Here is a 15235-nt window from a genome sequence, read left to right on the forward strand (position 1 = left end):
GCTAGCATGATCGACCCTCCAAGCAGGGCTCCAAGCTCCAGGGCATACACCTCCTTGTGCAGACAGGATTTTGAGGCTTAGAGAGAGCTACAGTCTGAATGTGTATGCCCCCCCCAAAATTCAGGTGAAACCCTCATCCACAAGGCAATGGTATTAGGAGATGCAGCCTTCTGGAGGTGATTAGGTAATGAGAGCAGAGCCCTCATGTATGAGATTAGTGCCCTTATAAAGTAAGCCCAAGGAAGCTTGTTCGCCCCTTCTGCCACGTGAGGGCACAGCAAGAAGGCACCATCTTAGAACCAGGAAGCCGGTTCTCACCAGATCTTGGACTTCCCAGCTTCCAAACTCCCTCTCCTTTCTATCACCAGCTATTGCTTTAAAGAGGGAGAGGAATTTTGTCCCAATAAACCAGGTTTCTTCTTCTTTGTTTATTTTTATGTATTTATTTTTATTTCCATATGCTATTGGGGAACAGGTGGTGTTTGGTTACATGAGTAAGTTCTTTAGTGGTGATTTGTGAGATTTTGGTGCACCCATCACCCAAGCAGTATACACTGCACCCAATTTTAGTCTTTTATCCCTCATCTGCTTCCCACCCTTTCCCCGAGTCCTCAAAGTCCATCGTGTCATTCTTATGCCTTTGCATCCTCATAACTTAGCTCCCACTTATGAGTGAGAACATACGATGTTTGGTTTTTCATTCCAAACCAGGTTTCTTCTTATGTAGTAGTCTCATATGCTGCAAGCAGACAGCTGATACACTTCATCATCACCATCTACATCATTTCAATCATTATAGTCATAACACTTCGTACTTCCAGGGAGAGACAGAGGGAGAAATAATTTACTTAAACCTTGTGAAATATGCAGATAAGATTTATATTATTCACTTGACAGATGAGATGCTTGAGACTCAGAAATGAACCTAGAATCCCAGAGCTATGAGAGGCCACCATGGTCCCTCAAGAGCCTCCCCACCACCACATCCACCTTGAGAAAACTGGCCCAAGAGAGTACTGCTGCTGGAATAACCTCGACCTTCTTGCACAATGAAGAGACAGAAAAGCAGAATCAACATGCCTGAAGTGATGTTTAATTAATGATGACAATGGACTGGGATTTGAGAAATCGTTTTATTTTCACTTGCTAATAATAATTTTAGTCAGAGTTACAAGTAGGGTTCTTGAAAAAAAAACGTATCTGACATATAAAGACAATGGATTCAGGGATACTTGATCAAATTGTTTCTGATGAATGAGGACCCACACTCTCTGCTGTCACAAACAGGAGGTGGGGCCCAAGAAACCGTGGTGAAAGATGTTTCAGGTTGATCTGCAATGGATTATTCACAGCAACAATGAGGATGATACAGTTTCAGCTTTTTCCTCCAGCAAGGCCTTACTGACAACCTACTGTCTGCCCAATAGTAGGGCTTGCAAAGATTCTTCTAATTATAAATGGAGCAAAAAATTCTGACCTCCAATTTAAAAATCATATACTTACACCTTCTTTTGTTAGCAACTGCACTTCATCGATATAAGGCTTTAGAAGACAAAATCCTAGATATCATTTGATTTTTAGAAAATCCTTCTGAGGAGATAAATATCTGGTTTCATCACCCAGGAGGCTCATTATTCACCTCATGGAGGTGTGATGTCTTCAAGACATTAACAATGTCATTCAGTTCATCCACTTTGATTCATACATGCCCATTTCAGAAACATATCTCTTGTATATAAAACTGAATTTCCTTGAATGTTTTCAATTTTTTATTTGGCATGCTCATAAATGCTGTGAGACACTGGTTATTGTCAGTCAAACACTTTCAGATTGTAGATGCTTCCTGGCATATGCTCGGACCAAAACCACTCCCAGGGTCATAAATTTTAGACTCCAGGCTCGGCTCAACATAGGATGAGAACTGTGGGGCTACATCAAGCACAGACCTGGAGAAGAATAAAGTTGCCCTAAATAAGTTGAGTCTTTGCAAGGGGCCTGTGAGGTAAATTGGCACTTTATACTTTCCAGGAAAGGGAGGGAGGGACACAGAGGGACAAAAGGCTCTTTTCTTCATGGCTCTCCTTAGTTCTGACCCCAGAGTATTCTATTTGGGGTTGGAATAAGACTGTCGCCACAACTGCCACCCCTACCACCATCCCCACTGCTACTATCACCATGGCTGTCACTGCTAGCACCATCACCATCAGCCATCACGGGTACCACCATTGCCACCATACTCAGTACTTCAGCCACACCACTACCACCAACTCACTCCCTCCACCATGGCAATTAGTGCCCCCACCGTCACCACCATCACCATCAGCATCATTGTTAGCATGAATGAAGCCCTGTCCACTGGCCAGGCCTGGTGTCAGCAGCTTTATATGCACTATCTCAGCTAATTCCCCTGAAAACTTATGTCCCCACCACTCCTGTTAGTCTCATTTCATTAACACACATAAGGATACAGTGACTTGGAGACATTTCACACCAACAAAGTCAAGTGCCTTGTAAGTGACTTGTTGCATGTGGGAGGATCCCTCTGCTCTGCCTTTCCTACCTCCCTATCCTTCCCCAAATGGAATACTTCTCTACCTGCTAACATATGGGTTACAGTTCCTTACAGAATTATAAGAAAGTAACAAAGAAAGAGAGTGAGGAGGAAGGGGGAGAAAGCAGGCAGTAGAGAAAGAAGGAAATAAAACCTTTTCTTCTACATTAAGGATAAAAGTTCAATGGCAAATTTCCAATTTAAGAGCACATAGTCTTAAGTTCACTCTAAAGTGTAACTGATTAAGGTCATATTCCATTCCTCCCCCAACACACCTCTCTTGGCAGCTTTTTCCAGGGGAAAAGAAGGAAAAAGTACCAGGGTATTGAATGCATGAAGGGTGAGAGCAGGGGTTGAGGGCACAAGCAAAGGAGAGGCTGGGTGCAGAGAGGAGAAGCTGAGCTCCCTTGCCTGCCCAGCCTGCAAAACCGGTTCTGCTGATGTCACTGGGGAGGAAACAGAAAATAGATTTCTAAAGGTAATATGATAATTTGGGGCTAGGATTCAAGAACAGACCTTATACCTGGGTGGAATAAGACTGGTATAGAATTAATCCAAACCTTAAGAAGCTGTTGAGGCAGACCCCAGGCACAGACAGAGACAAAAACACCTCTATGCTGCACCGTGGCCCAGGCCCAGACCTTCCCCTCAGTCTAGCAGTGAAGGGAGCTAGGAAAGGAGTCCACCAAGACCTGACTCCCTACAGACAACTTCCCTGCACCACGGCATGAGAACCAACTGCTGTACCCTGGCCTCATCCAGCCACAAGTGAGAGGTTGAGTTGATGTTCAGCTTGCTTTACTCGTTGACCCATCACCGCTGACCAACTCAGAGCCATTAAGGAGCTCCCTCATGTAGCTATCTCCTGCCTCCATTCCTTCCCTCTGACACCACACTGTGAGAGCCATGCAGGAAGCGTGGAAATCCTTAACACTAGAAGATCCTCTCCAATCTGACCCCAGGACTACCTTTTCAACCTCCCTCCCAATACCGCAGCCCAAGGTGTTAGACCAGCTCCCTCGCCAAGGCCCCCAGAGCACCTGTGCATCACGGTCACAGTGCGTCTCACACGCAATGATGTGGCCCTTCAATTCCGTGCCTACCCCAGCCTTAACCTCCCAAGACTCTGCTCCACATGGGCTGGAACTAACCTTCACTTTTATTTTCTCTCCCTAGTAAGGCTTGTCATAGATGGGACTCCATGAAAGCGTGAAGAAGGAATAATGATATGATGCAGTATGATATGATATGATAAAGTCAATAGTTATTTGAGTCATACTTACCTATGTTTTCAGTCGGTGGCTTTCCACAGTTTTTATGCATGATCCCCAGGCGGAAATCTATTTTACATTATGACTCAGTACAAACATTTATATACATTAAATGGGAAGAAAAATGTTATGAAACCATTACTTAATACATGGGAGACATTCTAATTTATTCTATTCCTTTCCATTCCTTTACTGTCTTATGTTTTCCAAGAAGCAGACCCTGAGACAAGGATTCAGATGCAAGTAGTTTGCTTTGGAGGTGATCCCAGGAAACACCAGTAGAGTGAGGAAGTGAGACAGGGAAAACAGGGCAGCCAGTGAAAGGTTTGTATTCCAGAGCAAAATGTGTGCCTCATCTCTGCATTATCCTGACCGAGGGGTGGGGTACAGTGTGTTCAGTGTATTTATATACAACTCCCTCAATTATCTGTTAAGGGCGTTGGGCCAAGGGGATGCAGGGTGCTAATTTCTTAGTACTTCTGACCTACTAGGATGGCTTGATCAAAGCAGGTTCCAGAGAAAGCCCTCAGCCAGTGAAATGCAGGTGCTGGCTGATGGAGGGGGGCTGGCATGCACAGAAGTGTGAAAGCGAAGGGATATGAGCGGGACACCAACAGCATCTGCTACATACATGATTTCCTGTTTTAAAATGTTTTGAGTCCCTATCCACTAAACTGATATCACAATCTACTCATGGATTGCAACCCACAGTTTGAAAAGCAGTGTATTTCCTAAAGAGTGGTCCTTAGGAGCTATGTACTTCTGGTAGCCTGTGAAATGATTTTAGGTGGTATATGAACAATATTTTTTCATGTTAATCTTTATTTTAAAAATTCAAGCTGCATTAGGGGAAAAGATAAAACCAGCACTGCTGAGATAACAGAATTTTCTTCTTGTATAAATACATTGAAGGAAAAATGTAAGTGAATTTAATTGTAAATACTAAATAGGCGATACATGGGTATGGGGGAAATGGGAAGGCAATGCTTGAAAGGTGGAGCTCAGGATCTTCTGCACTTAGCATGCCCCTTGATTGCAGCCTGGTCTTTGCTCTTTGACTCTAACTGTGCTTCTCCCCACTGCAGAGGTTTGGCTACGGAGGCTGGGTGCAGCTCCAACACCACAGCAAGGTGAGTTTCTTCCAAAGTATGAACATCAGTAGCACTCAGGGAGAGCTGAGCCATGGGATACCTCACTGCAGGCTGGGCCTCCAGGGAACCCCATTCTTCTGCCCATGTATTAGCTTTGTTGTAGACAAGGGAACAGCACTGAGATTTCTCAGAATAATTGGGAAAAATGGAGGTGACTTCAAAGAGTAGTATTAAGGAAGATAAAATTGGAATTTGAGAACCCATTAAAAGGTCTCTCTATCTCTCTCTCTCTCTCTCTCTCCCCTCTCCCCACCCCCACCAACCAGTTTTAGCATTTATTGCTTTGCCTGGAGGAAGTGACCTAGTGCTCTCTACAGGTTATTACAGTATATTAAAGCTGACCAAATAAATGGGACAGTTAGGTTTGAGCACAAGCTGGAAAAATTGAACACTGGAGACAAAGGGGAGAAGACAGTGTTATTAAGGGTTGAGTTTGGTAAGAGGAAAAAGCAAAAAGAAGAAGGCTGTGGGCAAAGCCCTCTAGAAATAATGAGCCCCAAGAGTGAGCTGGGAGTCTAGATCTGCCCAGGGCATGGGTCTGACTTCATTTTCAGAGGCATCATATGTCCTCTCCAAGTTCAGAGGGAATATTCTTGAGCTTCCAGCTGGCATACAGACATGACTAATGCAGGCTCTGGAGGACTTGTGGTCTGGAAATCCAGTTAATGTGCAGAGTTAACCCAATGCAGCATGGAAAGGTTAGGACTCCCTTTACATCAGGTGCTAAGGGGCAGAGATTTGGGCACCAAGGATCAGAGAAGGCCTTCTGGAGGAAATGATGCCCATCCCACATCTTAAAGCAGGCGGGGAGGCTTGCCCAGGGAATAAGGAAACCATGTTCTAGGAAAAGAAGAAAGGGAACAAAGGCATGAAATATTAAACATATGTGAGATCAGAATTCAAGCACTCAGCTACCAGCATTTCTCAAACTGTGGTCCCACAACCAGTTTCACCATCACCTGGGAACTTGGGAGAAATGCAAATTCTCAGGCCCTACCCCAGTCCTACCAAATCAGAACTCTAGAGGTAGGGCAAGCAACCTGTTTTAACAAGGCTCCTGGTGATTCTGATGCACTGTCAAGGGTTTTTTAATTATTAATTTTTTTAAGGACAAGGTCTTGCTCTATTGCCCAGCTGGAGTGCAGTGATGCAATCACAGCTCACTTGCAGCCTCCAACTCCCAGGCTTAAGTGGTCCTCCCACCTCAGCTTCCCAAGTAGCTGAGACTACAGGTACAAACCACCATGCCCAGCTCATTATTTTATTTTATTTTTTAGACAGGGGGTCTCACTATGTTGCCCAGGCTGACCTCGAACTCCTGGCCTCAAGTGGTCCTCCCACTTCAGCCTCCCAAAGTAGCACATTCAAGTTTGAGAACCACTGGCTCTCACACATTCATTCACTGACTCACTACTTTTTATTGAAACTTGTTTTGTGTCAGGCCCACCAACTTAGACACTGAGAATATGCTGGTGAACAAGATAGACATAGTCCCTGCTCTGATAGTGCTCAGATTCCAGGGGTCACAAGTCAACATGATCAATTCAGAGAATGGAATATAAAGCAGCGATGTGATAGAGAGCAAGAGGCTGGCTGGTCAGTGACCTGGCAAAGGCTTTGAGGATGAGAAGGGAACACTTTTCCAAGTGGGGGAACAGCAGTTGCAAAGGCCACCAAGTGGTAAAGAGTTGATGTGTTCAAGGAACAGAAAGGAGGGCAATGTGGCTGAAATGCAGTGAAAGGGGGAGATAGTAGGAAATGGGCTGGCAAGGTAGGCAGAGGCCCAGCCACATGGGGACTTGCAGGGCATGCTAAAGAGTCTGGATTGCATTCTCAAAACAATGCAAATTCTTCGGAGGGTCTTAATGGCTTTAAAAGACCACTTTGGTTGCTCTGTGGAGAACACATAGAGGCAGACAAGAGTAGGGAGAGTGAAAAAGAGGCAAAAAGATGGAGAGGAAGCCAGAAACCTCATCAGACAGGGCCATGAAGGATTTAGGGGTTTAGGTCCCAAAATGAGCTTAGGTCTTTGAACTTGATCCTGAAGACAGTGGGGAACGACTAAAGAGTTTTTTGGGGATATCTATATCTATATCTATATATATAGATATAGATATATATACTTTAAGTTCTGGGATCCATGTGCAGAATGTGCAGATTTGTTACATAGGTATACAAGTGCCATGGTGGTTCACTGCACCCATCAACCCGTCATCTACATTAGGTATTTCTCCTAATGCTATCCATCCCCTAGACCCCCATCCCCCGACAGGCCACGGTGTGTGATGTTTCCCTCCCTGTGTCCATGTGTTCTCATTGTTCAACTCCCACTTATGAGTGAGAACGTGCAGGGTTTGGTTTTCTGTTCCTGTGTTAGTTGCTGGGAATGATGGTTTCCAGCTTCATCCATGTCCCTGCAAAGGACATGAACTCATCCTTTTTTATGGCTGTATAGTATTCCATGGTATATATGTACCACATTTTTTCTTCTTTTTCTTTTTTTTTTTTTTTTGAGATGGAGTTTCACTCTTGTCGCACAGGCTGGAGTGCAATGGCACAATCCTGGCTCACCGCAACCTCTGCCTCCCGGGTTCAAGTGATTCTCCTGCCTCAGGCTCCTGAGTAGCTGGAATTACAGGCATGTGCCACCACACCCAGCTAATTTTGTATTTTTAGTAGAGACAGGGTTTCTCCATGTTGGTCAGGCAGTTCTTGAACTCCCAACCTCAGGTGATCTGCTCGCCTTGGCCTTCCAAAGTGCTGGGATTACAGGCATGAGCCATTGCGCCCAGCCAGCCACATTTTCTTTATCCAGTCTATCATCGATGGGCATTTGGGTTGGTTCCAAGTCTTTGCTATTGTGAATAGTGCTGCAGTAAACATACGTGTGCATGTGTCTTTATAGTAGAATGATTTATAATCCTTTGGGTATATACCCAGTGATGAGATTGCTGGGTCAAATGGTATTTCTGGTTCTAGATCCTTGAGGAATCACCACACTGTCTTCCACAATGGTTGAACTAACTTACACCCCCACCAACAGTATAAAAGCATTCCTATTTCTCCACATCCTCTCCAGCATCTGTTGTTTCCTGACTTTTTAATGATAGCCATTCTAACTGGCATGAGATGGTATCTCATTGTGGTTTTGATTTGCATTTCTCTAATGACCAGTGATGATGAGCTTTCTTGCATGTTTGTTGGGCACATAAATGTCTTCTTTTGAGAAGTGTCTGTTCATATCCTTTGCCCACTTTTTGATGGGGTTGTTTTTTTTCTTGTAAATTTGTTTAAGTTCCTTATAGATTCTGGATATTAGCCCTTTGTCAGATGGACAGATTGCAAAAGCTTCCTCCCATTCTGTGGGTTGCTGTTCACTCTGATGATAGTTTATTTTGCTATGCAGAAGCTCTTTAGCATTTGTCAATTTTGGCTTTTGTTGCCATTGCTTCTGGTGTTTTAGTCATGAAGTCTTTGCCCATGCCTATGTCCTGAATGGTACTGCTTAGGTTTTCAAGAATTTTAAACATCACTGTCTCTGAGGCAGCCCATCCTCACCTTCTTGCGTGTCCACTAAGTGCCAATTCAAACACTGTGCTTCACTTCTCCCATTCAAAATGTTAGTTCCTAGACCAGGATGTGATGCTCTAAGCTGGCCTCAAGTCTCTCCGAGGGAAAATATGATGTAAATGGAGCTGACGGCAAAGCAGCTAGGAAGCCCCAGCTGCAGGGATAGGCAGCTGTGATTTTTTTTTTCTTACTCCATGTCCCTGTCTTCAGTTTGTCCTTCAATAGTGGATTTGAATGGCCTTCATTTCATTTTGTTTTAATATCAAGAAATTTCATAAACTTAGTAGCCAAATCTCCAAAATAAAACAAAAAGGAAATATTTTCCAGTCACATCTACTGACTTATTTATTTCCAGCAAAATCTGATACAATGGTAATCAAATAGGACAAAAGAGTAACACACTCCCTCTCTCTCAAAAACAAAACAAAGCAAACCAAAACATACTCAGTCTGTATTTTTCATAATTACAGTTGTCAGGGATTTGAGTCCATAGAAAACAAAATGCAAATGTAAACAACATGCAAATGTATACAATTATGCAAAATAGGCTGGGAGCAATGAGAAAATCCAGGATTTGGGATTTGAAAATAATTCTTACTCTCCTATGTTCCTTTAGTGAAGAAATGTGTTCTGCCCCCAGGATTGACTTACCCTGGAGATTCCTGTTCTCTCAAAGGTCTTTCCAAAACATTTCTCTGGTTTGCTCCATTTCTCGTCTTAACTCTTGGTTTTTCAGTGTTCCCCAAACAAATTCAGGGGTAGTCATTTGTCATGGCAAAGCCTTGCTCAGAACTGAAAAACACTATTTGTCTTTTGATTGAATATTTATAAAAGTATAAGTAGCAGGCCAGTCCTTGGTTTGTATGACAACCTGCCAGGATCTGCATGGGGTGGGGGCAGAATTGTGCCCTGATGGCAAAGACACCTGGGATCATTTTAAAGCCTCCAACCCAGGAGGGTAGACACAGGCCCGTTTCAAAGCCATAGGTCAACAGCACCTAGAAACACACACTGAGTTCATCCCAGGGCCTTGGGAACACACACACACACACACACACACACACAAACACACGCGAACATTTACATCACACTTTCAGCATTTTTACACACATAATTCTGTCGGACTCCTCACTGTTATCAACTGTATTTGTGTCCCCCGCCCCCCGAATTCATATGTCGAAGTACTAACCCCCTTAAAAAATGAAAAAGATTGCAAAACAAAATAGTAGAATGCACTGCTTATGGCAAGAGTAAATATTGTTTCATGAATCTTCTGTTTCAGTTTGTGTCTGTACAAATAGATATATATGGGTATTCTGAATGACAATGAAAAATAGATTTCTTTTCTTTTTTTTTTTTTTTGAGATGGAGTTTCGCTCTTGTTGCCCAGGATGGAGTGCAATGGCACCATCTCGGCTCACTGCAACCTCCATCTCCCAGGTTCAAGCGATTCTCCTGCCTCAGCCTCCCAAGTAGCTGTGATTACAGGCGTGTGCCACCACACCCAGCTAATTTTGTATTTTTGGTAGACACAGGGTTTCACCATGTCGGTCAGGCTGGTCTCTAACTCCTGACCTCAAGTGATCCACCTGCTTCAGCCCCCCAGAGTGCTAGGATTATAGGCGTGAGCCAACAGGCTTGGCCAAAAAATAGATTTCTTAATGTGGGGTCACAGCCAAAACTGGCTGAAAGCCATTCAACTTGTCCAATACCTTCAGATGTTTTTAAGAATAATTTATTATTATTATTATATAAGTAATATTTGACTAAATGCTCCTTTTTAGATTCAAGCCATTAGAGATAAAGCTACAATTTTTTTGGACCAGCACTCCCTGTTCTCAAAAGTTCTTCCTTTCTTTAAAATAATTTCAACTTTTATTTTAAGCTCAGAGGATACAGGTGCAGGTTTGTTACCTGGGTATATCAAGTGACGCTGAGGTTTAGGGGTATGATTGAACCCGCCACCCAGTTAGTGAGCATAGTAACCACTGGAAACAATCAGTTTCTCAGGCCTTGTCTCCTCCCTCCTGGCCCCCTCTGGTAGTCCCCAGTGTCTACTGTTGCCATCCTTATATCCATGTAAACCCAATGTTTAGCTTCCATTTCTAAGTGAGAACATGCAATGTTTGGTTTTCTGTTCCTGTGTTAATTTGATTAGGATAATGGCCTCCAGGTGCATCTGTGTTGCTGCAAGGATATGACTTCATTATTTTTTATGGCTGCATGGTATTCTATGGTGTATATGGAATATCCATGCAATATTATATTTTATTTATCCAGTTCATTGTTATGGGCACCTAGGTTGATTCCATGTCTTTGCCATTGTGAATAGTGCTGTAATGAACATACAGGTGCATGCGTCTTTTTGGTAGGACAATTTATTTTCCTCTGGATATATACCCAGTAATAGGATCGCTAGGTTGAATGGCAATTTTGTTTTAAGTTCTTTGAGAAATCTCCGAACTGCTTTCCACAGTCAGATACTCCACTAATTTACATTCCTACCAACAGTGTAGAAGCATTCCCTTTTCTTTTTTTTTTTTTAGGAGTCTCACTCTGTCTCCCAGGCTGGAGTGCAGTGGTGTGATCTCGACTCACTGCACCTCCGCCTACTGGGTTCAAGCCATTCTCCTGCCTCAGGCTCCTGAGTAGCTGGGACTACAGGTGCCTGGCACCATACCCGGCTAATTTTTGTATTTTTAGTAGAGATGGGGTTTCACCATGTTGGCCAGAATTGTCTCAAACTCCTAATCTCGGGTTATCCACCCGCCTTGGCTTCCCAAAGTGCTGGGATTACAGGCGTGAGCCACCATGCCTGGCCCACAATCCCTTTTCTCAGCAGCCTCACCAGCATCTGTTATTTTCTGACTTTTTAATAATGGACATTCTGATTGGTGTGAGATGGTATCTCATTGTGGTTTTGATTTGCATTTCTCTGATGATCAGTGATGTGGAGCATTTTTTCATGTCTGTTGGTCATTTGTACATCTTCTCAAAATTAATTCCTATTAACAGTTTGGTGGGTATTTACTTCTCCTATGGTTTTACTTAAATAGGAATGCACCTTTGGAAATAACAGAGTATTATTAGTGTGTTATACGTATGGTTTTTAAAGCTGGATGAATCGGGTTCCAAATAGAAAACAAACGGCACACTTAAATTAGACTACTTTGAAAAGAGTTCATAAAGAGACTATTTATAAAGGTATAAACATGAGGAAGTAACAGAGGTAGGCAGGGGTTACTTAGATCATGCAGGGCCTTACAGGCAAGGTTAAGGAGTCTGGATTTCACCTTCAGGAAAACGGGAATCCATTCAAGAGTTTTAAGTGGGGCAGTGGCAAGATCTGAGATGCAGATTTGTAAGTTTACTCTGACCACTTTGTGGAGACTAGGTTGAAAGGGAGTCAGAATGGAAGCAGGGAGATGGGGCTGGAGGTTGAGCAATCATTCAGGGAGAGAGGATGAGGGTGTGGAACAACGAGCAGTGGAGGTGGAGAGAAGTCGACCAGCCATCGTAGGCAATATTCTGGATAGAGAATCAATGGTATTAGGAAATGAATTGGATGGTGGCCTATCAGGCAGAGGGAAGCAAAAAAATGATGTAGTCTCCAGGCAATAAGCAAAGTAATGTAGGCTTGAAGGATAGAAGCCGCCAACCCAGGAGGAAAAGCAGGCCAGAGACAGAGAAGAAAAACAGGCTGAGCAAATCGAGTTTGGGTTGGTTGAAGTAGGGCCTCCCGGGGGAGCTGTCCTTCAGAACCTGGGAATGTGGGAGCTGCAGTGACTACAGAGGTTGCTTCCTGATGACAAGGTCTGGGCCATTTCTGCCAACTCTGCACCTCGAGCCCAACCAGCATGGCAGCTGGTGTGGTCTGGAGGGATTGCTCGAGTGGGCACTAGGGGGATGGGGAGGAGAATGGAAATCTGATAGTGAAAGACTGAGTTTAAAAATACATTTCTGGCTGGGCATGGTGCCTCACACCTAATCCCAGCACTTTGGGAGGCTGAGGAGGGCAGATTACTTGAGGTCAGGAGTTTGAGACCAGCCTGGCCATCATGGTGAAACCCCGTCTCTACTAAAAATACAAAAATTAGCCGGGTGTGGTGGCACGCGCCTGTAATCCCAGCAACTCAGGAGGCCGAGGTGGGAGAATCACTTGAACCCGGGAGGCGGAGATTGCAGTGAGCCGAGATCGCACCACTACACTCCAGCCTGGCGAACAGAGCGAGACTCCATCTCAATCTAAAAAAAAAAAAAAAAAAAAAAAAGGAAAGACAAGAAAATACATTTCTGATGATACATGCAGTATCAGATATTTGAAATACCAGCCATATTTGGGCTTGTTTGGGGATAGTATTAGAATTAGAACTTAAAAGTCAGAAGTTCACAGGTTAGGTTCCCTAGGAATCAGACTCCAAGATGAAGTTCTGGCTTTAAAAATATAAGAGGTGTATTTAAAGTGTGTTATCTGGATCGTAATAGCTGCATGGAGGAATTGTTTAAAAAAAAAAAAACTTGATTTTCTTTTGAGAGTTTAGGAAAAAATGGGATTGGGCTCTGGTTGTCTAAATTAAAGCAGCTTGCTCCCATTACTTGGTTATTAGTTTAGTTTAAGATCTTGGTTAATGCTGAGGTCAGTGTTAAAAAACAGGACCCAAGAAATCCCTGTTTCCTCCTCCAGCAGCAAGTGCTGACAGACACATCCACAGCCTTGCCTGAATGTAAAGCGACAGAGATCAGGGATTGATTCCTTACAATGGCTGTCAGCTCTCAAAATTCCGGCTGGAAAAAAAAAAAACAATGAGAACTGGGGGCTTATTATACGGGCACAGCTGCTCTGCAGTGATTTTTACTCAGAAAGAGTTCTACCGACTTGCTACCGTTCATTTTTCTTACCATGGATCTAGCATGAAGGATGTGAAAAAGTGAAGTTTGGTGAGTCTGCTTCTCCTGCCATGTAATGAGAGGCACTCCCAGCCCCTAAAAGATCAAACTCTTTAGGAAGTTATAGTAATTAACTTTAGCCTACTACATAGACACCCATCACCAAATATTAGCCTTGTGAGATGGAAAATGGCTTCATAAACCACAGCTCTATACCAACTAAGCATATGGCCTTGGACAAGTCACTGCACCTCATGGACTTATTGGTAAAATGCAAGGGCTGAACTAAATAATCTATTGCAGCTTTAAGATACTCTGCTTTGTTTGAAATCAAAACTTACTCAGGCATCTCCCACAGAAACCCAATTTCCTCCCTTGCAGTTGATAATACATGGTAAAATCTGGCTGTTATTTATTGAGCATGCTCTCTGGCCTGGTGCTAAGTTCTTTACATTCTATGATTGAATCTTCTTTATCACTCAGTGTTCTTAATTGCAAACAACAGAATTCACTCTAGTTAGTTTAATTAGAAAAACAGCTCCCAGAGTTCCTGTGAGGGCCAGAGATCAAGCTGTGAGGGCTGTGCTAACATGATCAATGCCCACATTCACCTGGTGAGCTGCTCCAACAAGGATGCAAGTGTTGCCACTCCCAGTCATGGACAGGATGCTCATGCTAATGCTGCCGAGGCTGGAGACTAGAAGCTTTGCCTCTGCTGCTCCAGTCATGTTCAACATCTTAGACAACACCCCTGTCTACAGGTGGACTCTGCATAGTCCCTACTTCCTCACATTGCTCACTTCCAGGTCAAAGTTATATGCACAGGTGGGTGCATATAATTGGCAAAGCCCAGAGCACATGCTAGTGTCCCATTACAAGGGAGACTGGGAAACCATATTTTGGATTCTACCTCAAGAAAGCAGAATTTATAATTGTGAACGTTTCTTCACACATAGGATGTGTTCCAAGGATGTTGGATGGCCACAAGCATGACAAGTATAACGATCCACATTTTACAGACAGAAAAAGTGAGGCTTAAACTCAGAGGGCCCGTAACTTCACTAGTCAGTGCTGCTAGTAAGTAATTTAATGAGATTTAAACCCAGAGCTGTCTGAATGCAAAGACTGTGCTCTTTGGCACTCTGCTATACTGGGTATTTTATAGTGATTAAGGTTTCCCAGCAAGGAGCAAAAATAAATAAATCCTCCAATTTGCCAAATCAAAGTTTGTTTCTCAACTTTTTTTTTTCACCATCACCCCTCTCCTCTCCCTTCTTCACCAAATGAAAAGACATGTGTTCCTATATCCTATTTGTGCAATCATTATCAGTCAGGACTCTTGGTTGCAGGCAACAGAAACCAACAATCATTAGTGTAAGAAGAAAAGAAATTTGTTGAAATATTTTAAGCCCCTCAAGAACTACAAAGTATCTGTGGAATCAAGCTCAGAAAACTTGCAGAAACTCAGGGAATTCCCATGATTGGAGCCACAGCCAAGGCAACACCACAGGAACAGCCTGGCAAGGAGGCTGCTGCCCCAGCTGGATACTGTCCCCAGCACCACTGCCAATAGCCACTGTACATGGCCACTGCTGGAATCACTGGCAGAATAAATTCAACTCTTCCTGTTTTTTTGCATCACTTAATGCAAAACCAAGCATTGATTGGCCAAGCTTGGGGCAGGGAGAGCAAGTATTTGGCCTTCTGCAGAAGGAGGCTAGGCCCTGCCTCCACCAAGACTCCTGCAGGAGATGCCCCAACCTAGGAAGTGGTTCAGATGCTGGCATGGTCAACGGAGGATCAGA

The 15235-nt window shown here is 43.5% G+C and overlaps 1 protein-coding gene across 2 annotated transcripts in view; it reads left to right on the top strand.

Moving 5' to 3' along the window:
* ACMSD (aminocarboxymuconate semialdehyde decarboxylase) overlaps positions 1-15235 on the top strand; it is a 64374-nt gene that overhangs the window by 1769 nt on the left and 47370 nt on the right. For both annotated transcript variants that reach the window (XM_004032583.5, XM_019022287.4), the window contains exon 2: positions 4908-4952. In XM_004032583.5, coding sequence (XP_004032631.1) covers positions 4908-4952 — 45 coding nt within the window. The remainder of the gene's footprint in view (positions 1-4907; positions 4953-15235) is intronic.

The sequence above is a fragment of the Gorilla gorilla genome, chromosome 11 (assembly GCF_029281585.2).
Source record: "Gorilla gorilla gorilla isolate KB3781 chromosome 11, NHGRI_mGorGor1-v2.1_pri, whole genome shotgun sequence".
Classification (NCBI taxonomy): Eukaryota; Metazoa; Chordata; class Mammalia; order Primates; family Hominidae; genus Gorilla; species Gorilla gorilla.